At 45.9% G+C, this 24,452-nt stretch overlaps 1 protein-coding gene across 4 annotated transcripts in view; it reads left to right on the forward strand.

Moving 5' to 3' along the window:
• Nucleotides 1-24,452, forward strand: part of LDAH (lipid droplet associated hydrolase) — a 73,976-nt gene that overhangs the window by 44,078 nt on the left and 5,446 nt on the right. For all 4 annotated transcript variants that reach the window (XM_004686411.2, XM_012727670.1, XM_012727668.1 and 1 more), the window contains exons 5-6: nucleotides 6,511-6,745; nucleotides 13,578-13,660. In XM_004686411.2, coding sequence (XP_004686468.1) covers nucleotides 6,511-6,745; nucleotides 13,578-13,660 — 318 coding nt within the window. The remainder of the gene's footprint in view (nucleotides 1-6,510; nucleotides 6,746-13,577; nucleotides 13,661-24,452) is intronic.

The following is a 24,452-nucleotide window of genomic DNA, read 5'->3' on the forward strand; positions in this document are numbered from 1 at the left end:
CATATAATCCCCAACTGAACATCATACTTCTTATGGCTATACTTCAAATTGTCTCTAACTTTCTGAAAAATTATAATAATAAATTCAGGAAAAATGAACAGTAACGTTTGTTCATTACTTTTTAGCTTTCTCTCTGTTTACAAAAAAAAAAAAAAAAGCCTTTTTATTGAAACAATACATATAATCCCCAACTGAACATCATACTTCTTATGGCTATACTTCAAATTGTCTCTAACTTTCTGAAAAATTATAATAATAAATTCAGGAAAAATAAACATCAAAATACCTTCTCTGGGCCCTCCCTGGTGGGCAGCGGATGAAAGCACAGCACTATGAAGCTATTGCAGCCACTGCAGTACAAGTTCAATCCCCAGCCAGGGAGGAGACCCACATGGCGAGGCAGACCTCTCCTGTCCCACCCGCTGCTCCCCTCAGCAGTGTATTTCAGGAGATCTGTCCATTCTACTCCCCACTCTGTCTCTGATGAATCCTCTCATCCCCTGCATCTCTGGCCTGTACCCCAGTTCTGTATGCATAAGTAAATAAATCTTTAAAAAAAAAAAAATACTGTCTCTACCTGCAGCCATACGTATATGGTCTTCCTCCCAGGGGTACAGGGGCAGTGACAGCTTCCTTGGGGATGCACGTGATCCTTGCTTGCACAGGTTGCTCCAAGGAACTTGGAAACAGCTCTATTCCAGAAAATACTGTCTCTCACCCCAGCAAAGTACCTTGTGTAAAATGTCCCAGTGTGCATTTCTGCTTTCCTGTAATTCATTGTCAAAAGCTGACTCTGAAAGATTTCAGATGAGAATGTGAAATATATGAAAATGTGTCCTTAGAGTAGAATGAATTGGCCAACCTAGAAGTTCTTTCTATAATGAGACAGTAACAGAAGACAATATTTTGTCATGTATACAGATTTGGAAACCTTTTCTGCACAGCTGTGTTCCAAATTTGGGCATATTTCCTTGACCTCAGTGATTTTTTTCCAATAGGTTTCTTTATGAATAAAAGAAATTTTTATTACTGTGACTCATTCTGTCAAATATGGACTATAAATTTCATTGAGATTATCACTATGATATAGGAAAAGTTTAAGTTTCACCCAGTAGGTAATAACTATCGTTCTCCAAAGGCGAAGGAGGAAACCAATCTCATCACCCCTGTATTAGTTGTGATAAATAATCTTTGGTTTACTTATATTTGTGCGAGGCAATGATGCATTCAGAGGACATAATAGAACTTCCTTGTTTCGGTACATTCCCATGATTTCAGAGTGCACTTTAATTCTTAATTTGGTATTGATATAGATCAACCAAATGTAACCCTGTACTTGCTCGTGTATTTTTCGAGTTTCCCTTGCGTGCACTTTTGTTTCACACAGGTCACGGTAATGGATCATTTATAAAAAGTAATGGATTGCTTCCTCTCTCTGCCAGTGCATTTGAGCAGTCCGAAGTGCCGCATGCACTGTGGGCTGCATGACCTGCATAGAATCTGTATGGTCTGTTTTCTAGTAGGACAGTAACCCTATGAAACATTTACATTCTCTAAATCCTTGAGGATAGTTTAATAAATAAAAACCCTATATTTTGTAGTGAAGAAACTTCAACTGAAAAGAGCCATGACTTATAAAGGACTAAATCACCAGAATTCTTAGAAAACAGATCATTTTCATTAGTTGATTGTTCTGGTTACCGGTAGAGTAAAGGAAAAAACAAAGACCATTTATTTCTAACTTTCCCATTTAAAATGTGTTTTAGCTTTTTTTTTCCACTTGCATAGCAAAGTATAATAAAACATGAAAAAAATTTACTTTCCTAGTGAAGCCCTGATAGCACCTGAGAGTACTATTTCTACATTATTTTATTATCTATGGTGGAAGTGTAAACGCAGTGGGGGTGTAAGTGGTGGGAGTTAAGTGCGGAAGTTTCAGGGGATTAGGAGTAAATGAACTTACCGCACATTATCCCCTGTTGTTATTTTCAAAGCCAAATTCTTAATAGTCATTGGTTTGGTTAATTACCAGTGTAATTAAAAGTTTCCTGGAAGAGAAAAGAAAATAGACAGCTGAATAGTTAACTTCAAAATAATCATCACCTTTCAGTATTCCAGTTGGAATTGAATGAACAGAATGTATTACTTCAGTGAGGAACTTATAGCTCTTTTGCAATAGAGCAAAGAAATGTCCCTTTGAGTGATAAAGGTGTCTTTAGATCAGCACAGCATGTTTCCTCTTACCTTTGTGTGTAGCTATTATTTTTATACATGCAGTTTTTTAAATGTTTTAAACATAAGCCTTTTGTAAACATAAGTGCCTCTCCTAAATAGTTTTTTTTTTGCCTTCTCGTTACTTACAGCTCTCATTTCTTAATCTTGTCTAATTTTATTGACTTAGCTCTATACAACAACCAGAGTAATCCTATTAAAGTGGAAGTGAGAAACATCACTTCTGTTTCCCAAACTCTTCAAAGTCTTCTCAGCTCATTCTGAGCAACAAAGTCCTATTAGGCCCCATCTCCTGCCTCCCCACCTATTAGGCCCTGTTTCCCCCCACACACCTATTAGACCCCATCCCCCCCATCTATTAGGCCCCATCCCCCCCCACCTATTAGACCCCATCTCCCTCCCACCTGTTAGGCCCCATCTCCCCCCGACACCCCATCTCCCGCCCCCACCCCACACCTGTGATCACAGCTGAGCAGCTCTGCTCTGTGTCTCTGCCCCAGTAATTCTGTCCTCCTTGCTTCTCCTCAAACCTTATTATTCAGATTAGGTTCTGTCTCATGGCCTTTGCACCTGAAGTTCTCTGCTGTTCTCTGTCCCAGAACAGCAGGTCTCTCCCAGTTACTCCGTAACTACGTCTACACAAATGTCACCTTTCACTGGAGTCTTCCCTAAACATCCAAAGGTTCACCACCACTCCTGGCAACTCCTACCCTTCCTTTATTATTTCATTTCTTCCCTCCCCACCATACAGCTCAACACTTAGAACATCATATATAGTTTACTATTTATTATTTTAAAGTGTTACATAATTTTTAGTTACTAATCATTTATTTAACGTATTAACATATTTTACTCATTTTTATATCACTTATTTAGTATTGATTATCAAGTATATATTTACCTCTTTCTCATCCAGAGGATGGTAAAAAAGGAAGAAAATTTATGGGGTGATACAAAGACAAAAAGTACAAAACAAGATTTTTAGATTTAGTTCCAAAATGTTAGCAGTTATTTAAATGAAAATATAGTTAGCCATATTAATCAAAAGGCAATGATTACCAGATTAGAACAAGAAAAATGTCCAACTCTACCCACCAACTCTAAGGGCACAGAAAATTACAAAGTACAGGAGTGGGAAAATTTACATTACAGAATCTACCAAAAGAATCCTCCGTGGCTGTGTTAACAGTGAGCGTCAGGAGCCTGAAGGGAAGCGTCGCTAGAGCTGGAGAGAGCGCCTTCCTAGCTAGGGAAGGTTCTGCTCGCTCAGATACTAGCAGCCAGTATCAGGAACGAGAGGTTCTGTCTTTACTGGTGGCTCAGAGATTGAAGCGCACAGCAGGATATTGTTAATGATTGTATGCCAATACATTGGGAGTTTAAATGAAATTGATAAATCCCTGCTGAAAGATAGCATCAAACCAGATCCAAAGTTTGAATGGTCCTAAGCCATTAAAGAACTTCAATAGATCCATCTGTTCTTCTCCCCACTCTTTCTCTGGTGAATCCTCTCCCCACATACCCCTGGCCAACACCCCAGCTCTTGTATGCATAAATAAATCTTTAAAAATACATAATTAAGGGCCCTCCGTGGTGGCGCAGCGGGTTAAAGCACCACATTAAGAAGCTAAAAGCCACTTCTGCATGAGTTCAATTCCTGCCTGCCCTGGAGGTGACCACATGGCGTGGCAGACCTCTCCTGGCCCGCCCGCTGCTCCCCTCAGCAGTGTACTTCGTCGATCTGTCTGTTCTGCTCCCCACTCTGTCTCTGGTGAAGCCTCTCACCGCCCCCTGAGCCTCTGGGCTGTACCCCAGTTCTGTATGCACAAATAAATAAATCTAAATATATATAATTTTAAAAAAACACTTAGGAAATGAAAATTTTTAAGATCCTGTTTACAATAGCAAAAACATAAGTACCTAAAAATATACAAAATGTACAAGATACAGTAGCCGCATGGGAAATGTCAGCTCTCATGCCTCCTGCCGCTGCAAATGACTATCTCTGAGTATGCTGCATACTCTGCTGACCCGGTAGTCTCAGCTCACCCCGATCTCAGTGGTCACTGCCTGACAAGGTGTGGTCTGTCCCATGCTGAGCCAGGAGGGGAAGGAGGTGACCAACCATCTGCGGCCCAGGATGCGGGCCCATCGCGTGCCTATTGTGTGCAGAATGCAGAGTGGGGCACACACTCCCAGTGGAGACTAGCAAGGAGTCCCTGAACTGACTTTTCTCCTCCTGTGAGACTCCACAGAGAACCCATAAGCTCTGCATGAACCTTTATACTTAACCTTTGTGTCCGCTGATTGCAGTACAGACAGCGGGCTCTATGTTCCCTCCGACAGTCGTTCCCCCCAACAGTCGTTCCCCACGACAGACGTTCCCCCGACAGCCGACAGTCGTTCCCCCCGACAGTCATTCCCTCCGAGAGTCGTTCCCCGCAGCGGTCCACATCACAGGCGCCCTAACAGTGTGACGGCTTTGTACGTCAGAAGATGCAAAGTCACAAGAACTCCCTTCTGTATTCCGACTGAAACTTTTGCCTTCGTTTGAAAACCAAGTTTAGAGCATTTTGCAATGCGTTTTTGCATGTGGAGAATGTTCAAAATTGTGTGACAAACCTGTGGCTTCCACTCACAAGCATTGTCTTTTATTCACCGTCAAGGTTAAAGAGGTGTTCAGGGAACAATGCATCTTCTTTACATGATAGGAGAGACCCAGTGGAGGTCAAATTATTAGAAGCAAAAAATAAACAGCTAGACGATATGTTATTGTTGAGAAAAAGGAAAACTCTACAGGAAATGGAGGAACACTTAGCTGACAGATAGGACCAAGGAAAAACAGAAAGCTGTTCTGACTGGGAAGAGCCAGTACAGTGTCCACCCTCAACTCCCTGATCTCTAATAGCAAGACATGAAGGCAGAACTATCTCCGTTAACGGATCAACTTCAACCTTTGGGCAATGTCATCACACACACTATGGAAAAGGGCTGTTATCATAAAAGAAATAAGCCACAAAAACCCACCTTTGCCCCCAAAGCCTTCTGGGAAAAGTGCAGTCAGTGGATCAGAAAGAAGAGGCCAAAGAGCAAGGGAAAGAAGAAGCAAACCACCCACCCGAGTGGGGGGACGGACTCAGCTGAAGTTCAGCACAGCCAAACATTTAAACTCATATCTCACAACAGGAATGGGGTAGTGTTACTTAATTTGAATGAAAAAAAATCGTCTCATGATTTGAAGCAGGAGAATTTCTTGAGCTAGGCATAAGGACCAGTGACTCTAAAAACAATACTTATTTTCTCACAGTGCCCAAGGCTGAAAGCCCAGGGCAGTGTGCCCACATTGCCACTTTCTGATGAGAACTCCCCCTTGCGGGAGACCTGTGGATGGCTCGCAGGTGACCCCCTGCCAATTCCTGACTGGATTTGGATATGCCTTCCTGTATGTGTGTTACAGTTAGCAGAAAAAGTAAGATTAATGTACCCATCCCATTTCTTGTTCTGCAACTTATTACCATCGATCTGGCTCATTTCCATTATATGCCTTATTGCATTTATGTTTGTTATATGCTTATTGACTATTTTAACTTTTCTTGTTTCCCACAGGAATTATTTTATATATTTATTTTTTAAATCAATGGTAAATTTAAAATACATCAGTAACGTTTTTTCTTCTAGAGTATTATTATTAAAATAGATTTCCTGATTTTCTGATGAATTGAGTTGAAATGATATTTGTGTCCTTAAATATTTGCTGTGTATACACAAAGAGATTTCCAGCTTCCCTTGTTCCTTCCTGCACTTTATTAAGGTTGAGTCAGCTGTTAGAAATATATTTGGTCCTGTTAAAGATTATCTTTGGCTGATAAGATTAAAGAAAGCTTTCCAAAAGTGAACTACCTCCAAATGTAACCAATGAAAGCCATGCTGACTAGAAATAGTCACTTACTCTACATTCTTCTGTATCTTCAGTCAGTTAAGTTGGCATACTACTAAAAAGGAACATTGCTTCCTTCAGTCCTTCAAAGGGACTGGATTTCTGTCACAAGAAAGGAGTTACCTAGGAGTCTTGAGTTCCCCCTGACCCTGGGAAATTAATCCCAACACCTCAGGACATTCATGTTTCCTACCCCAATTCATGTTTCCTACCCCAGGTGGCTGTGGACTGAGGACATTGGTTACAGTCTAAAGCCCAGGCCTTTGTCCCTACCATAGAGGAGAAATAAAACGGCAGCCCTTCAGAAAAGTTCTCATTGAAGTGTGTTTTTTTAACTGTAGATAATTCGCGCCATTCTGCTCTTTCCAACCATTGAGCGGATGTCTGAGTCTCCCAATGGCAGGATCGCCACCCCACTGCTCTGCTGGCTCCGGTATGTGCTCTACGCTACTGGCTACCTGTTACTTAAACCTTGCCCTGAGAAAGTCAAGTCCCTGCTGTTGAACAAGGCCCTTCGAATGCTGGACCTGGAGAATGAGTTTACGGTCCTGAATGTATTGGAACCGTTCTGCCTCGGTAAGCACATTTTACAGTATATATGCTTATCTGTGTAGCAGAAAACTTAGCTAATAATCTCAAACAGAAGATAAATACGAAACAAGAGTTATTTGTTGGGTTTTTCCTCCCACAAACTAGAAGCTAGAAAAAAAATGAAAATAGAGCGGAGTTTATAAGACAGAAAAACCTCACCAAACTGTAATTCTAGACCCTCTCTTTCTGATGCCCACTGCAGCAGCAAAATGGAGAAAGAATTCTTCCGAGCCTTGTGGAGCCCTGACAGGAGTCCAGGCCAGGGTCGCCACAGTTGTCTTTGGCCCCAGTCAGTCAGAAAGGCGAGGCTCTGGGGTAAAGTCTGCCGTGCTCATCCACAGAGGAGTGCCCCAGGTCCTGGGCATTGAGGGCTCTGAAGTGGTGACAGCCTGCCTGTACAGTTGTGTACCAGTGCCGGGGGTGGGGGCAGGGTGTTGGGGGCAGGGGGGATTCCCAAATATGCATCAAGAATATTCATCACACGAAGTTCAATAGTTTTCTGCCTTTGTCAATTCCCCCCTCCCCATGCTCTCTCTAACCCCCCAAACTTTCGCACGGCTGTGAAGAAAGCAGAGGTGGAGGAAGAAAGCAAAGCAGTCAGAAAAAGGCCTCAGAGTCTGTCCCTCGTCCTTCCCTCCTATTCTAGAGGACAAAGAACTGGCCGAGTTAGTGAAAGTAGCACTAACGACAAGTCAGTCCCTTCGCTCGTTTCGGTTTTGCCCCAGACTCACTCTGGGGACTCCCATTAGCCCCTTTCCCGCTCTGGTTCTCGTCAGCGCTCAGACCAGGCGTCAGACTCAATGACGGCCAACGGCCCATACACTTGGAAGCTACTGGAGGACAAATGGAAATCAACTGAAATTCTGGCTCACGCCACATACACTTCAGAAGGTCATTTCATTCCCCTCAGAGCCGTTTTTCTTATTTGCCCTGTGGAAAACATTTCGAAAAGCAGTCATACTTTAGGGACCTCAGTTTCCCCGGAAGCTCTACATCCAGGAACATGAATAGATATACTCCTGTTTTTGAAAGGCATTCAATAGGCAACGCTTCCTATTTAGAAATGTTTTCTAAACCCAACTCAAGAAACGGGCCATAAGAAAATTTTGTTTGTTAAATGTTTAGTGACTGTATCTTTAATAAAAACAGGTAATTGTGTAAAGGTATTTTCCCATCTTTGCACCACAGCTGTGAATACTCTTGGAGAAGTAGGTCCTTGTACTGCACTCGAGAGAAAGTTCTCTTTCCCAGTTGCAGGAATCGGCCTTATGGTGGGTCTTCTAGCAGCCCCAACTGCAGGCAGCCAGGAGGGAAGCAAACACATTCCCCTCCCTGACCCTGGGCAACCAGAAGCTCCCAGCCACATCATGCTTGGGAACCTGGCCTTCCTTTCCCACACCACGGTGGTGGAATTACACTATGTGCAAAATAGACGCCAAGCCAGATCAAACACTCAGGCACATTGCTTCGTTTCTGTTCCACACAAACAACTCACCGATGAGGAGGCCAGCCCTCCAATGTCTCACCTCCCTCCTTCTCTGATCTGTTCTCTTACTCTAAGTCTGGCCTTCTGACAACCAGGTAGCCAGTCCTTCAGGGGCCTCCGTTTTTCTCCCACTACCCACCTCGTCTCTGTAACCGTGAACATGAGGGGGAAAGCCAAGATTTAGCTGCCTTCTTTCTTTGGCTTCTCAGATGACTCTCTGTTTGGATGTTTAAGTCTCTCCTAGTAGTGACTAGGCTGATCCCAACCTGGACTTCTGGATCTTCATGGCCAGCTTCTTCACACCTGTCCCCACTGTCACCTTTGTGTCCTCTTGCCACAAGTACCACAGAAAGCGCCTTGCCCCAGTTGGCCCTGGCTACTCTCATGGTGATTCCTGTAACCTTGCTTCTTACTGGAGGGAGGTGCCATCTGAGAGAAAAGAGTATTCCCACAATGAGCAAAGCCCCTGGCCTTGGAGGTGACAGAGGTCTGTGAATGGTGAAGGTGCCCACTAAGCACTCTAGCTTTTGAGCCGATGGCATGAGTTCCAGGCTGCACAGAGAGCAGGGCTGTCGGCAGAAGGCAGGCCAGGCCTCTGCCCGCCTCAGTGCTGTCTGCACACGGGACGTTCACTCACAGATCTGCTCCTCGGAGGCTTGACTGTCATCCAGACGATGACCTTTCACGTGCCAGCTTGACTTCCAGGAGGCCTTGCGGTGTTTGCACATTATGTAACGTCTGCACTTCAGTGGAAATCTTAAGGGAACAAATAGAGGAAGTTTGCCAGTCCAAGAAGTGGATCATAAATCCTGCCCTATCTAGATAGAAACTGACTTTCTGTATCCTTTATTTTATACACATATTTGTTGTTGTAGCAAGGTCTGAAAGATTCAAGGAACAAAATACTCAAGTATTTCAAATATGTTGCCCTTCTGGCAAAGATGGCCTCTGCCCTCACAGCCTGGAAGGCAGCCTTAAACCCTTTCTGTGCTCTCTTGCATGGCAGGCCCTTCCGCGAAGCCTTTCTGGAGGACCTGCCCGTCCCTGGGTAGAGACCATCTTACTTTGCATGGTGATGACTCTCACACTAATTATTCTTGAAAGAATATTCAAAATTCCTGCTTTCCTCTCCGTGTGCTTGCAGGCCATCACTGTCCCCGGCCACCCTCCCATCATGGAGGTGGACCTCACGAGTCCTTTTTATAATGCAGCATATTGTGTAATGAACGTTATTTTTATTGAAGTAACACTGCATTATAACCTGATGCCAGATGTGCGTCCTTGTAAACAACATCTGTGCAAAGTACGTAAGGTACCGCTGAAACTCTAGTTCTGTCCCTCCTCTGCAGTCCGCCCCTTTGTCCTCACCGTCTACTACCCATTCACATTTTTAGGAGATTGATTATTCCTTGTAAAAATTGTGGTATTGTTTGTACCTATAGACCTTAGATCCATTTTAAGAAAATCAAGGTGATGAGAAGTAATATCTTAGAAGAATAATCACATTGTACACTTCTGTGTACCTACCCACTTGGTTCGCCTTCTCTGATTAAATTGTGCCCATCTCCAGCGACACCCTTCACTGCAGCACCAAAAACCCGTCCACACTGTAACTGTCAAGTCAGGTTGGGGCTGCTCCTCTGGGCTCTTCCATGGGCACCACCAGCACGGACCACCTGGCTTCCCTCCCCGAATGCCACCACTGCCCTTCCAAATTTCCGGCTTAGCACTCATTTCGGTTGGCTTCACCCCTGGGGCCACTGCTTTGCGTGGCCACCTTAGTGCCAGCCTCTGAAACTCTCCCTTTTGACCCAGTTTTATGCCAGTACCTGCCAGCTGGGCTTCCGAGGGTCGGTTCTGGCATTCATTGTGGTCATCAGCTCCTCCACCACTTAAAAAAGTCACAAGATTTTTTCCTCCCTCGGCCCCTCCGCCTTTGTGTCATGAGCAGCCCTTCCTGGCCGGTCGCTGCTGGACCGGGCGCTCAGGTGAGCAGGGAGAATAATAACTGAAATGCCGTCCTTGCCTTTAGGTACTTCCAGGGTGGCAGGCAGACGAAGGTGAAGAATTTTAATAGATCACGATGAGGTCAGCCTAGGGGCATGATTGGCACCAAGAATGGGGAGCTCGTTTTCCCTGAAAAAAAGTAAGGAAAGAGAAGATAAACAAATCGGGGCTTAAAGATGAGTTGGGATTTTTTCAGACAGACCAGTGGGCGTCACCACAGGCAAGGAGGCTGTGCAGGGCAGCCCCCAGACGGTGCTAGGAGCTGCAGCCACATCCTCTGACCTTTGAAGTGAATGGCTATTTGATCTTCCAACTGTAGCCCTCTCTCAGCTATTTCAAACCTGGAACTACTCAAAGTCTTGTAGTAACATTTGAATATTAAGCAAATTGCAGACGTTGATGGTATCAAATAAAATAGAATATGAGACTCCTCAGTGAGTTTTTTTATACCTGAATTTAGGTTTATAAAGAAACAAAAGTAAATAATTGACATTCTTCTAAAGCATTCTCTTTCCTTCGTGTTTTTGTTTCCATTACTGCTGCTACTAGATATTTCCTTCACTATGGTGCTTGAAATTCTGAATTCTGGTTTCCAGGAATGTTGACAGTCCTTGCCAAAGAAGTGTTTTCTCCTTAGGAAATTACACTTCTATTTTGTGTTATTATTTCTGACCACTGTGTTGTGTTGTAAGCATGCCTGAGGAATGAAAAAGATGGCGTCCTTCAAGCAATTACTGGAAAGGAAACTGGTGTTATACAAGTAAACTTAGATGGGAAATTACAAGAACACCACCAAAAAAAAAAATGTAGGAGAGTAGGTGAGCTGAGATATACTCCCTGATAAAAATTTACTTTTAGAGATGTAATATTCCAGGCCCTCCCTGGTGGCGCAAAGGGTTAAAGCCATGAAGCTATCTGTAACCACTCCAGCACCAATTCGATCCCCAGCCAGGGAGCTGACCCACACCACACAGCAGACCTCTCCTATCTTACCCTCTTTCCCTTAGCAGTGTATTTCAGTCAGTCAGCCTGTTCTGTTCCCCGCCCTCTCTGGTAAATCCTCTCACACACACCCCACCCCCATACCTCTGGGCTGTACCTCAGTTCTTATATGCATAAAGAAATCTTTGGGGAAAGAAAAAAAAGTAATATAAAATCCCTTACAAGTAATTTGGATTTGTTTTATTTAAGAGTGATAGTATAGTAGTTATACAAAAAGAGTGTTTAAAACACAAAAGTTGTCCATATATATCTTTACATATTTATATTTCGTTAAAGGGGAAGGGGAGGCAGAGGGATCAAAACAGGAGAAGGAGGAGCGCACGGACTGTAGTGATGGCACAGGGTGAACTGGTGGTGGGAATTACTAGGGACTTACCTGAGAGGAGAAAGCATACATTGTACAAAAGTGAATATTTTTATATATCTATATGCTATATATGTGTGTGTGTGTGTTTATAATGCTATATATATATATATATATATACATACACACACACACACATATATATTTCTCCTCTCAGGTATTAAAATGAAAATTTTCTTCCTGAACAAGAAAACCACATAAGTCTATGTCTTGTTTTCTCTTCCCAAGTAGTCAGCATCTTAAAAATGAGGGTCCCCCTGCCCCGGAGGTGACCACATGGTGTGGCAGACCTCTCCTGACCCGCCCGCTGCTCCCCTCAGCAGTGTACTTCGTCGATCTGCCTGTTCTGCTCCCTGCTCTGTCTCTGGTGAATCCTCTCACCCTCCGTGTCTCTGGCCTGTACCCCAGTTCTGTATGAATAAATAAATAAATCTCTAAAAAAAAAATTTTTTTTAAATAAAAAAAAAAATGAGGGTCCCTTTGCCTATTTTCAGGTAGGCTTTATAGATCTCTAATTTTTTAAGATTTATTTATGTATGCATACAGAATTGGGGTACAGGCCAGTGGTGTAGGGGCAGTGAGAAGATTCACCAGAGTCAGAGTGGGGAGCACTCTGTATAATAGGGCTCATAATTTAAAACAATTAAAGATCAGGGCCCTCCCTGGTGGCGCAACAGGTTAGAGAGCAGCGCTGCAAGCTAGACACAGCTGCTTCAGTGCGAGTTCGATCCCCACCCCAGAGGTGACCCACATGGCGCCACAGACCTCCCCTGACCCACCCGCTGCTCCCCTCAGCAGTATACTTTGTTGATCTGCCTATTCTGCTCCCCACTCTGTCTCTGGTGAATCCTCTCACCACCCCGGCACCTCTGACCTGTACCCCAGTTCTGTATGCATACATAAATAAATCTTTAAAATAAAACAATTAGAGATCTATAAAGCCTACCTTAAAATTAAAATTCTTCTCCTAGGTATCTACCCAAAAGACACAAAAACACTGATTGAAAAAGATACTGTACCCCCATGTTTATTGCTGCTTTATTTACAATTGGAAAAACATGGAAGCAGCCCAAATGCCCAAAAGTAGATGACTGGATTAGAAAGATGTGGTACATATATACAATGGAATATTACTCAGCAATATTACTCAAAACCAAAAAAAAAACAAAACACATGTCTTTTGCAGCAACTTGGATGGAGCTGGAAAAGATCATGCTAAGTGAGATAAGCCAGAAAGAGAAAGAAAAATACCGGATGGTTTCACTCATAGCAGGAGTATAATGGACCAGGCGAGAAAATAATAAAAATAATGAACAACCATAGATCAGAGACATTCTGTGGGGGTGGAGTGGGGAATGGGATCAAAAATGGGGGCGGGGGGAAGGGAGGGAAATACACGGGACTATAGTGGTGGCACAGGGGTGATTTGGTGAAGGGAAACCTGTGGGGATTACAATCGAGATGGAAAAAAAAAATGTGCAAAATGATGTAAAAATAAACTTTGTAATAAATAAAAAAAAATCTAGGAACTAAAAGCAATATTACTGTGAAAGAATTAAAAAAAAATTAAAATTCTTTTTAGTTGTTTTTCTGTCATCGCCAGGAGAGTTTTCCCTTAGTAGTAGTAGTAGTGGGGAACATGTAGTTCCCCAATCTGCATGATTTATCTGTGACAGCGCTTCTAATCTTTAAATCATAAGAACCCTTTGACCAGGGACCTCTACGCTCACAGCATCTTCTGTGGTATCTGAAATGCTGCTGAAGGTTGCATGTGTTGAGAAGGGGCATGCTTTTATTTCGAGACACACGTGTTGCCCAGCTCACATGCCTCTTGGCCTCACTGACGTGTCATATCATAGCACTTGAAAAGAAAAGGGAGGAACCAGAATTTACAACGGTTAACTTGACATGCATTTGTTCGGTGTATTCTAAGTCTCTGACTTCCTTTTTAAACATAGCTAACGCCGCATACCTTGGGGGCCAAGAAATGATGGAGGTGGTGGAGAGAGATAACGAAACCATAAAGGAGCATTTACCTAAGGTAAGCACTTCAAGGTGGACTGAAATATTTGCTAAAGATAAAAGACTAGAACTAGTTAGAATCTGCAAGACCTCCGGGGCTAGTGGGTTTCTGATAGTTTTACTTCGAGTTATAATCATTGTAGTCCTTGATAGTGACACAGAAAGTGAGTAAAGCTAATTCACAGTTTCTGAAAGATAGTTTGCCACCTGTTTTGTTGGATTTATTTTTAGAATCAATTCTTACTCCTGTTTTATCAAACAAGGCATTTCGGTTTCTCTAAAGTCTTGTACTAAGAACACTCCATCATATTTATATTGTTGGAAATAATATTCAATGTTATTTGGAACATTTATGTTATTGGACACTTTCTTGGGTTATTTCTTCATGACTTCTTTCCTGTCTTCTGGCCTTTCTGTCTGGAACCCCTTTAGAGGAGGTTCTCTAAGTTGTATCTTCCTTCTCACAGCATTTCTCTTTTTGTCTTTGTACTACTTTCTAAGACATTTCTCCCTCCTCTCTTTGCTAGCATTTCCTTCTAGCCAATTTTTATTTTTGCTTTCATGCTGTTAATTTCCAAGAGTATTTTTTTTTTTTTTGGTTCTGTGTCCCTTTTCAGAGTATTCCGTTCTTCACTTTCTCTCATATTCTTAAAGTGTGGGTAAAGCACTGCAAAAGTGTGTTACCATGATCTGATTATTCCATCAGCCTCTTTCTTGATCTCCAATGCTCTAGAACAGGAATGCCCAGCTCTGCCGCCAAGACCAGTTTTCCATATAAGCAGGTGCAAAGACAAGATTGAATATTTAGCATCTGTGAGTTACTGCTGCAAATGCTAACCTTTTGTACAAACACACCTGGAAACGCCAGTCTCTGAAAGTGGGGACCGTGGTTCAAGCACATTCGTTACCGCTAGGGCGCTTGGCACTCCCTGTCAACACGGCCTGTGCTTCCTGAGCAGGAAGTGCTGCACCTCCACCTCCATAAGCTGTCTGCTCACCAGACAGCTAGTCTGAGTGGGGATGTGCCAGATTGTTACAGGGAAGCCAGAGTGGACCGGGCCGCCTGTCTGTGGGGCCTCACCCACACGCTCACAATTCGGTTATACTGCAGGGACATACAAAAGGGTCAATAACGGGTTTGTTTACAAAAGGGGAAAGGAACAGGAAACAACCCAGGGAAAGAGAGCGGGATACAAGTAACTGCAATACCTTATGGGTAGGCTGACTGAACACACAGAGTCACGAGGTCAGGAAAGCTGCTTCCCAAGGGAGAGAGCACGTGAGCCTATTTATCTGCCCAAATGTCCCAGAATTCCTGCTAGCTCCGCCCTGGGGTCCTGCAGTTCTCTCCCTGGTACTGCTGGGAGTTGTAGTTTCCAATCACTGGAGTAGGGGATAGTGTCCAGAAAGCTGGAGTAGGGGGTGGGGTCCATAAGACTCTGCAGAGTTCCTTTGGGACATCCTGCCCCTTAACAAGATTGGATTGGAAAATTTGGTACAGTACTTCCTGAGAAAGAGTAAGCATTTCATTCATGTTCTTGTATTGATCTGTGTCGAAGTGATAGTATTTTTGATATATTGAGACAAATAAAATATAGAAGTAATTTTATCCATTCTCTTATCATCTTTTTAGATGGTACTAGAAATGTCTTTATTACAGATGTCCCTTTATGTGTTGGACTCTACTAATGTGTAGTTAGCGCCAGCGCTGAACTGCAGTATCTGCTGGATACGGTGAAACAGGCAAAATCCTCTAGGGCCCAGGAACCCACAATCTGCACTGCAAATCTTACTCTCCTGGGTTTAGGGTCTCTTCATAAGCAATTTGACTCTAACTTGCCTATAGTGTTAATTCATATTTCTGTAACCTGTCATAAAGCAAATATATATATTTTTTCCAAGTATTGATCATAGTGGCTTCACCTGAGGGGACTCTGGAAAGTGCTAGTCTGTGCTTGTCTATGGCCACAGTGGTCATCACATTTCTAAAGTAGCTGTTGGCTGAGGATTCAAATTTTGAAGCCAGAAGGAAGCCCTCACTAGCTGAGTGAGGAAGACTGGAGCCTCGAAAGGCCTGTCTCCAGGGCTTCCAACTGTTTCCAGTCACTGAGGGATGTGAAGATACAAGAAAAACAGTATTTTATTTTCCAGTTAAATTATAAATGAATTTGTTTCAAAAGTGCGTTTAACTTCTTAAGGCTGGAGGTTCATAAAAAACAGTTCAACTCCTAGTCAATAATCAGACCCGTAGATGCTCACTTCCAAAATTCACACTTGCTGAATAACCAGGCCCGTCATGTGTCAAAGCCCTGCTACCACCTGTGGAAGCCAGCGGCTGTAAAATGGCCCTCATTTCGAGTGAATATTAGAAATCTGCTTGTATGTTGTGCTCGAAAGAGGACATAGGAAGGCGTTAAATTATTCCTTCCTGAGTCAAGCCATGTGCAAGTTCAGTCAATCCCAGACAAGGCTGCCTTGGGAGCTGCATCGGGGACTGTGGGGGACAGCGCCTTTGGGGGCAACGTGGAAGGGCAGCGTCAGGTGGCTGGTGTCTCCAGGCTAATGTTAGCACAGGGTCCAGTAACAAGCTTTCCCACTACCACGAATGCTGGTTTTTCTGGTAGCCTTACATGTACTTGTGGACTCTGGGAAAACAAGATCTTGTTTAGTTTGATGACCTACAACTACCTTGCAATTAATGATCCTTTCTGCCCAAAAAGTTAGAGCCCCACTCTAGAATAGTACAATTCAAATCCTAAGTAAAACAGGGTCAGAGAGACGGGAAGTTTATTGCAACTTTTGTTTCTATAGTGAAAAAAGAGGAAACATGCTATGATTTAATATTGATAAAGGTTGAATCAACAAATGTCCCGGTTGGCTTGAGAAAGTAAGAAAACTTGAAGGGGCACGTGGTTCCAGGGAGACCATGGGTCATGTCTCCTGCCTGCCAAACCCCCTGAAAATTAGTCAGACTTGAGAACCAGTTCCCAAGACAGACATGTCCCTGTTTTAAATATTCTAGTTAAGGACACTCTGCCCCATTTCAGCCCAGAAGAGGCCTTTCCAAATGCCCTACCTGTCCAGGATGGTCCAGCATGAACACTTTCAAGCCACATACTTTATTGTAAAGTTCATCCAACCTATATCAGACCTGCAACTTTTAAAGCAATTCTGAAAAATCTTTGTACCATCCGTGCAGGAAGTCACAGGAAAGTAAGTCTAGGAACAGCCTTTCTACTGCATCATACGAATGGCTCTCGGCTTACTTCTCCTCCAAAGGCGGTAAGAGTTGGCTCCAGATTCAGATTTCTACTGCAGGACTCCCATTATCTACATGAGACAACTTTTATCTTCTTGGGGGGACTGGATCTTTTTAAATCTGAACTATTTTCTAAGTGATCTTCTTCCGTCTTTCCTTCCAAGATCTAGAGACGCCGTGTTTATTTGTGGCGCTTCAGGGATGCGTGGAACCATTTCTTTCCTGCAGCAGATATGTCTGACCCATTGTTTCCAAATATGCTGTGGTCTGTAGCACCATAGGTTGTGTTCTTTCTCCACCTGACTAGGCCCTACCTGTCCTATAGGAGGCTCCAGTGGTGTCTCTATGAGGCCTTCCCCAGCCCCTGGTTCTGGTTCTGCTTAGCTGTCCCTCCTGTTGGCGCCCATGGCTGCCTATGTGAAGTTACAATATTGCACTGATGTGCGATACTGAAGTGGTCAGCATCTCCCCTCCCCCCCAGCCCTCCTCCCTCCCTGACCACTTGGACGTGCAGAGCTGTGGTTTTCTCATCTCAGCGGCCTTAGTTAGGGCCCAGCGCAATGCAAGGCACCTGGTGAGCAACCAGTAGTGTGTACCAGGTGCACAGATGGGGAAGCCTCAGGGCGTCAGCCCCCTGGAGCCAGGAAGTCCCTTGGCTCCCACACAGGGTGCAGCCCCCACCTCGCCATGTGTCCCAGGCTCACCACACTGATACCAAAGCACCAGTGATATTCCAGTCTGGCTACCGTAATGTCTTCAAAGCAAATATGTCATGCCATGTGTGTGTCTTTGCTAATACATTAAATAACAGGAAACAGCAGCCCTCGGAATTGCTCTTATGAATTTGTAGTGATGCGCATAAATACTTTTTTTAGTTTTCTGCAGTTAATGTGCTGTGATTTGAAAATATCATACTCTATGATTTTACTACTACTACTAAATAGAATAAACAGTATAGCATATTAGGGTTTGTTGCGTATGTTCATAATTAAAGGGGACATAAATCACGGTATTTAGTAAATAGGTATCAAAAATATAGACGTTACCTTTTCTCACCTGAGTTTACACCTCTCCCTCTGCCCCTGCTTCTCCTGGCCATAGACCTGCATGGGCCCCACACCAGTAAGGAGACCATGTCAGAGCCAGCGGGACAGGCTGGGTGGCAAGACGGGGTGCCTGGGCTCCAACCTGAGGGCAAGGAGCCACAGGGCGTATGCGGCAGAGACCAGGTTGTTTGAGTTGTTGGAGGGTTTAAGTAAGGGAGCAGGAATCAGAGTGGTGTTCATGGTGGGTGCCTGCCCCGTGACATGGCCACAGGCCAGTGAGGACTTGTGCTACCTGTGACCAGCAGCCAGGTCGGGTACCTGTGCACATGGGTGACCCTGGGAATTGGCCGGGTTAACAGATGAGAAGGGTTAGTTAGGGGGAAATGTGTGGCAAAATATTGGAAGAAAATGAAATTTGAGGTGAGGCGGCTATTTGAAAGACCTTTATGAGAACTTAGGCAGTGGGACTGAGGTGAAGATGGTTAGAATTTGGGAAAATTTAGGAAGTAGAATCAAAGACACTTAGTACTGGTAGGACGTGAGGCTGTGGAGGCGAAGGAGTCAGAGGCGACGTCTCTGTACTTGAACGTGGTAGTTAAGACCAGGCCTGTGGGATGGGGAGAGCACCAGCACGTTGAGGGAGGAGGTTAAGAAAGGTGGTTCGTTTTAGAACTTTCGTTTGGCTGCCTGTGGGTCCCCCCGTCCAGTAGGCTGTGTAACTAGGAAGCTTAGAAGAGTAGTCAAGGCTGAATTTTGGGTTGGGAGTGACAAGGATATGGTTAAAGCTGTGCCCATGGAGAATGATGACCGAGGGAAAAACATGGTACATGGAGACGTCTGAAGTTCCATCCTCAAGACATAGAGCTTAGAGGCTGGGCTAAGGCGAGAGCTAATGAGTCAGACAGGAGTGGGCGGGGAGCTCAGGAATGAAAAGGAGGACAGCGTAAGCCAAGCGAGAGTGTCAGCTGCCCTCTTGGCTAGCCCCATCCCGGTTCTTTCGCAACCCTCTGGAGAGCGCTGTGCTCTGTGTGTCTGAGGCAAACAGGCGGTCACCCGCCCCGGCTCTGTCACGGCTCTGAACTGTACAGGGTTGTGTGCTTCATTCATAGAAAAAAGAATTTGGTTTAGAAACTTAAAGTTTTCATTTATTTTCCCTCACTTCAGAGGGAAATTCTAAACTGCCGTGACCATCTTTGGCCTAGGTGCTTGGAAACAGCTGGTGTATGCTACTGCCAGAGAAATCGGAAAGCCGCTATCAGTCGAGTCTGAAGCTGTTCCCAGCGAGACCACGAGGGCGTGGCTTGCTGAGGAAGGTGGGCAGCAGGGCAGGGCTGCCCACTGAGTGGCGCGGTCCCTGCGCCCAGAGGCCGGCTCAGGTGACATTGTGTTCTGGGAAAGGGACACAGTGTCCCCGGGACAGGAGCCCCCTGCTCTGGCTCTGTCCCCGTCCTGCTCTGCCCCCCAGAGCCCCGAGTGCATGTTGCCTTTGGTAACAAACCATGTGCAGTTGTTTGCAGATTCGGGCATGCAAATCCTTCAGACATGCACGTGTCCTGCTTAGCCGAGCGTAGGAGCGCTCCCTGGACCAGCGACCCAGCGCTGCCTTTCCGCCCAGCTCCGTCTGAAACCGATTGTGTTAGTTCTGCCTGTTTGCTGTGAAGCCCGCTCAGAATGTCACAGTCATCCCGGAATAGATAGATTTGGTTTTTATCTCAACCATGCTGACCTTGAGAGCTTCCTTTTAGGCTCTGTGTTAGCAAACCCGAGTTCTCTGGAGGAGTGTGACTGGAAGGAGGTGGACTGGGGGGGCAGTCCTCAGAGTCACAGCTTGAGCTTCAGATTCTGGTTCTGCTGTTTCTTGCTTGTATGACCTTGATCAAGTGCCTCGACCTCACTGTTCCTCCTTTTCTTCCATCAGTAGAATGGTTTAGTAATAGTATTCATTCTTAGCCATTTGTTCCCACAATACAGTGCTTCAATTCATTAAGTTAGTTATATCCTAGATGTGCCTCTTAGTAGTTCAGAAGTTTGCTTGTCTAACTTTTCCTCCCCATTTCTCAGATATTTTCATTTTGCAATGAAAGACTTTGGAGCTGTTTAACATGTTACCAAGAGACTCTGACATGCCCCAGCCCCATTCCAGATCCTAATTCCTGTTCCGCATCAGTTGCCTGGCAGGAATGTTATGAGGACACAACCACACCTAGTCTTCCCCAGACTTGGGCCCAGTACCCAGTGCAGAGTTTTCTCACAAGCTAGACTTGGCTTTCTTCTCTGTGTAAGTGAATCAAGACCCTCCTAGCCCACCTGCCAGTTCCTGAGGCATCTAACAAGGGAGAAACACAAACACAAAAGGAAGCGTGTGTTCCCAAACCCTGTACCTGCTCGTCCACTACAGGAAAATCAACCCCTCCAGTCAGCATCTCACTTCCGTCCCAGGGGAGGGTGAGGTAGCGAATCAGCAGGTGGATCAGTGACTTCCAGGTGGGATGAGGGGGTTCTGGAGCAGAGAGACACCTCCCCTTGGTCAACTGGCCACTTTCCATCAGACCTTTTGCTTCTTTGATCAGGTGGTAGTTATTTCAGAAAACAAGAGAAAAAGAGGAGAAATCAGGAACCATGTTATTTTCTTGAACTCTCAAATTGGACGGGAAGCCTGGGCATCGGCTCGGTGCTCCCAGGCCCCGCCGGGCAGTGCGCCAGCTCAGGACACGCTATTTTGTCTCTTTTTTGGCAACTTCAGCTCACCCCACTGAGGCGGGAGTGGCGGGAGGTGCAGCCCTCCCACCCCCCATGAGAGTGACACTGAATCGGAAAGAGACCGCAGAAAAGGAAGCCGGGACAGTTAGAGCAAGCAGGAGCTCACCCGAGCCAGAGTCCTGAGCTGCGCGCCTCGGAGCCGCAGCCAGGCGTGGCTCTCGCAGTGCCAGGGCTTGTGGGGGCCAGCCTGCCGGGGGCGCTGTGCTGCTGCGGCGATTAGGGCGGCCTTTGCCTGGCAGCCTGGCCCTGAGAGACTCCCAGTGGCCGAGGAAATGCTGGTCCCCAAGAGGAGGACACGCTGGCCAAATCAGCCCGTCAGCTCAGCCGGGAAGCCCGGTCATCCGCACCCACGTTGTGGCCACCCCTCGTGACATGCTCGCGGAGGCAGCACCTCGGGCCGGCCCCATCTGCCAGGAGGTGCTGCTGCGGGGGTCCAGGGCCCCCCTACAGCCGACCTAGGAAGGAAGTGCTTCCCAGACGCAGGTGCCGCTTCCACTTTGGAGCACTGCTCAGCTGGAACACCACGCGGGGGGTCAGAGGAAGCCGGGGCTGTTGTGGGGGGCGGGGGGCCGGCCCCGGGAACTGGGCCCTGCGGCTGTGCACCGGAGGCCTGTGCCCGCCGATGTCCCTCTGCATAGTAACTTCAGAGGAAGACAGAATATGTGCGATGAAATGCTCAGCTTGGCTTTCAGAAATGTTTACTATTTAAATATCTTCTAAGCCAGACATGGTGAAGGCAGCTTTCCGAAGAAAATGTGTTTTCTCACAAAAAGAGAATTCTGGTCATGTGACTTCTTCCTCTGGCCTGGGCACAGCTTCCACGGCGGTGCAGTTCGATGTTGCCTCCCCCACTGCCTCATCTAGATGCCGACGCCACTGTCCCATCAGCCCTCATCATGGCAGCTACCCCTGGCGAGTGTCTTCTCTTTGTCAGATACTTGACCTGTTTGTTTCCTCACCCCGGCTCTGGCAGTTCCCTCCCCACTCTACAGATAAGCACACAGGCAGCTGCTCCACGTAACAACCCTCAAGGTGGGAGAGCCGGGCCCAGCCAGGCGACTGGCGCTTGCCCAGCTCTTGCCGCCGCCTGGCTCCTCTCACTAACCGTCACAGGTTCTGTCACCGCAGCGGAATGTAAGAGCTCCCCAGAAACACCGTTTCCCACGCCGCTCAGCGCAACCCTATAGCGTGGAATAGTCCCCAAGGCCACCTGAGGGACAAAATTCAATTTAGATACTGCTGGCTGACCAGACTTGGCTTCATGTTGAGTTATAGTCTGTGGAGCTTCTAAAATCACTTTGGCTGTGAGGTTAACAAAAGAAAAACAATCAATTAATCAAAATTCTAAAACTTTGAAAAACTTTAGTAGGCCAAGTCCTTTAATGCCTACAGTCCTGCTGGGCTGTCAAATAGGGAGAAGCTGTTCCCACGGGTGTCTTTTCCAGCGCGATGGAGACACAGCTGACACGTCACTCTGCCTCAGCAGAGGGGCGCCCCACACCGACGGCGCGCACGTGTGTGCGTGTGTGTGCATGCGACTGACTCACAGGGGGACGCATCAGCTCACAGAGCTGACAAGTGTTCTTGTGATGGGTACTCTAAGGTCACCGCTTTAGCAGCTCTCAGTACACGATACAGCGTGTCAGCTGTGCAGCACGCGCCTGGGGCCAGTCTCCTAGAGCCGGAAATTGGCACCTTTGTCCCACCTGCACCCCGCGCCTTGGCCCCTACGCCCCACTCCCGCAAATGCACCTCTCTTCTGTTTCTTTGAGTTCAGGTTTGTTGTGTCTTGTCTGTTTTCAGATTCCACAAAGGAGTGAGATCAGATAGTATTTGTCTTTCGCTTGCTGACTTTCTTCACTTAGCATAAAGTCCAAGCTACGGGAGTAGCAGGATTTCCTTCTTTCCTATGGCTGAGTAACAGGGATTATGTTTTTCATATAGATTATGAACCACATACATCATATTCACATAACCCGTAACTCGGCAGATAACGCTGCTTGGTGTTTTCGTGGTCAGTCTTCTAAGGTGTCGGTGTATTATTGAGATGCTTATTGTTAGTGACTAGCCAAGTCAAGTGCATAAACGCAGGTCATAGGATGGTTTCTGATTCATCCTTACAATAAGCGCATCAAAGCCCACGACTCCAGCAAAGCAGGGCTCGAGCCCTTAGAGCAGATTCCAGGTTCTGCGGTGCTGAGCCTGCACCCCTTTCTGTCTGTTGTGATTAAGGGCCAGTTTGCACGTGCCTGCGTGTTCCTCATCCCCGGGCAGAGCTCTTTCTGTAGAATTTCAAACGCTTAGCCAGTGCCAGATGGGAAAGACATGTAAGGGCATTTTTGCCCGGTCTGGTCAGCTTGCCAGTCTCAGCAGCAAAGAGTAAAAGAAAAAAACCTGAAAAGGACAGATGTGTCTGGGGTACGGCAGCACACTGAGGGGGGTCCCCTTGGCCGGGTGTGGCCCCTGAGGGGTGTGCTGGAGAGCGAAAGGGGATATGTCGGGGATCACGGGCCTCGTGCTAGCTGTACCCCACCTTGCTGCAGACACACGGGCGAAACTGAAGCGCAAAATAGCCGAAATACAGACGTAAGAAAATGAAGGGTTGTGTTTAGTGGAATAAATGGATCACTAAACATGACAACAGTTTGGAAATTCAGAATAATCTCCATGCCAAGCATGTGTGCTTCTTATCAGCTCTCACGCGTATCGAAGCAAGTGCCGAGGAGAAGTAAACTACAGGAAATAATTCATTTTCTTACAGACATTTAAATTTAAACATCCTGCTGATAGCCTGAGAAGCTTAGTTAAAAATTCCAGTATTTTCACAGCCATTACCAAGCCCCTCCAACCCACGGCCCCCCAAGAAGAGCGGCACTGACTCTGAGAAAGGCTGTAATAAACGTGGCTAGATTTGCCCTGCGGTTGAGTCTCGCTCGGCTGTCATTCTTCTTTTAAATCCTCCCAGGCTTCAGGCTTTGTGTTTTCATTTCATGAGTCAGTTCATTGCTAATTATAAGTATCGGTAAAAGGAACTGGTTAGGAATGTTACCCAGCTTTACAACTCACTAATTGCTTGAACTTAAGCAAAGGAATCTCTCTCTCAGTTTCCTTCTGTAAAACAGCACAGTGCCTTGCACACTTCCCAGTTTTCTTCATTCGCTGTGTGTTTACGTCCCATCATTACGTGTGTTTACGTCCCGTCATTCGCTGTGTGTGTTTACGTGCCGATACAGTGGCACCATGGGCTTCAGCCCACGGTGGTTCGGTGTGCGGTTATTTCTCTCCTCCCGCTTCACCTGTCCTCCCCCACCCCCACCACTGCATCCACACACTCCATACGTCTCCAGTTTCCTGCTTCGGGTTACAGGTGCAGGATCTGTTTGGATCTATTGCCTGTGATTTATAATCTGTAGGGAACTGGATGTATCTTGAGCCAGTGTATGTAAAGGCATTTGGAATAACCACGTGTTACTTGCAAGCCAAGATTTTCACAGACAGCCCTCTGTCAGTGTAGCCTGAACAAATTTTATAAAGAAGTGCAGAACAAAAAGGCCTCCCCCCACCCCACCCTCACCCCAATTTAGAGATTTAACCAGAACAACCAACTTTAAACGGCAGCTGCTAGGTGGCTCGAGAAGTGACAAGCGCCGAGCCCGTGGGCAGTCTTGTGGCTCTCTGCTCCCCAGCTTGAGCCTGGGGCCACCCTGTGTTCACCCCTAGGCCTGGGCATCCTGTGCCCTGTCACT

The sequence above is a fragment of the Condylura cristata genome, unplaced genomic scaffold, assembly GCF_000260355.1.
Source record: "Condylura cristata isolate star-nosed mole 26May11 unplaced genomic scaffold, ConCri1.0 scaffold00020, whole genome shotgun sequence".
Taxonomy (NCBI): Eukaryota; Metazoa; Chordata; class Mammalia; order Eulipotyphla; family Talpidae; genus Condylura; species Condylura cristata.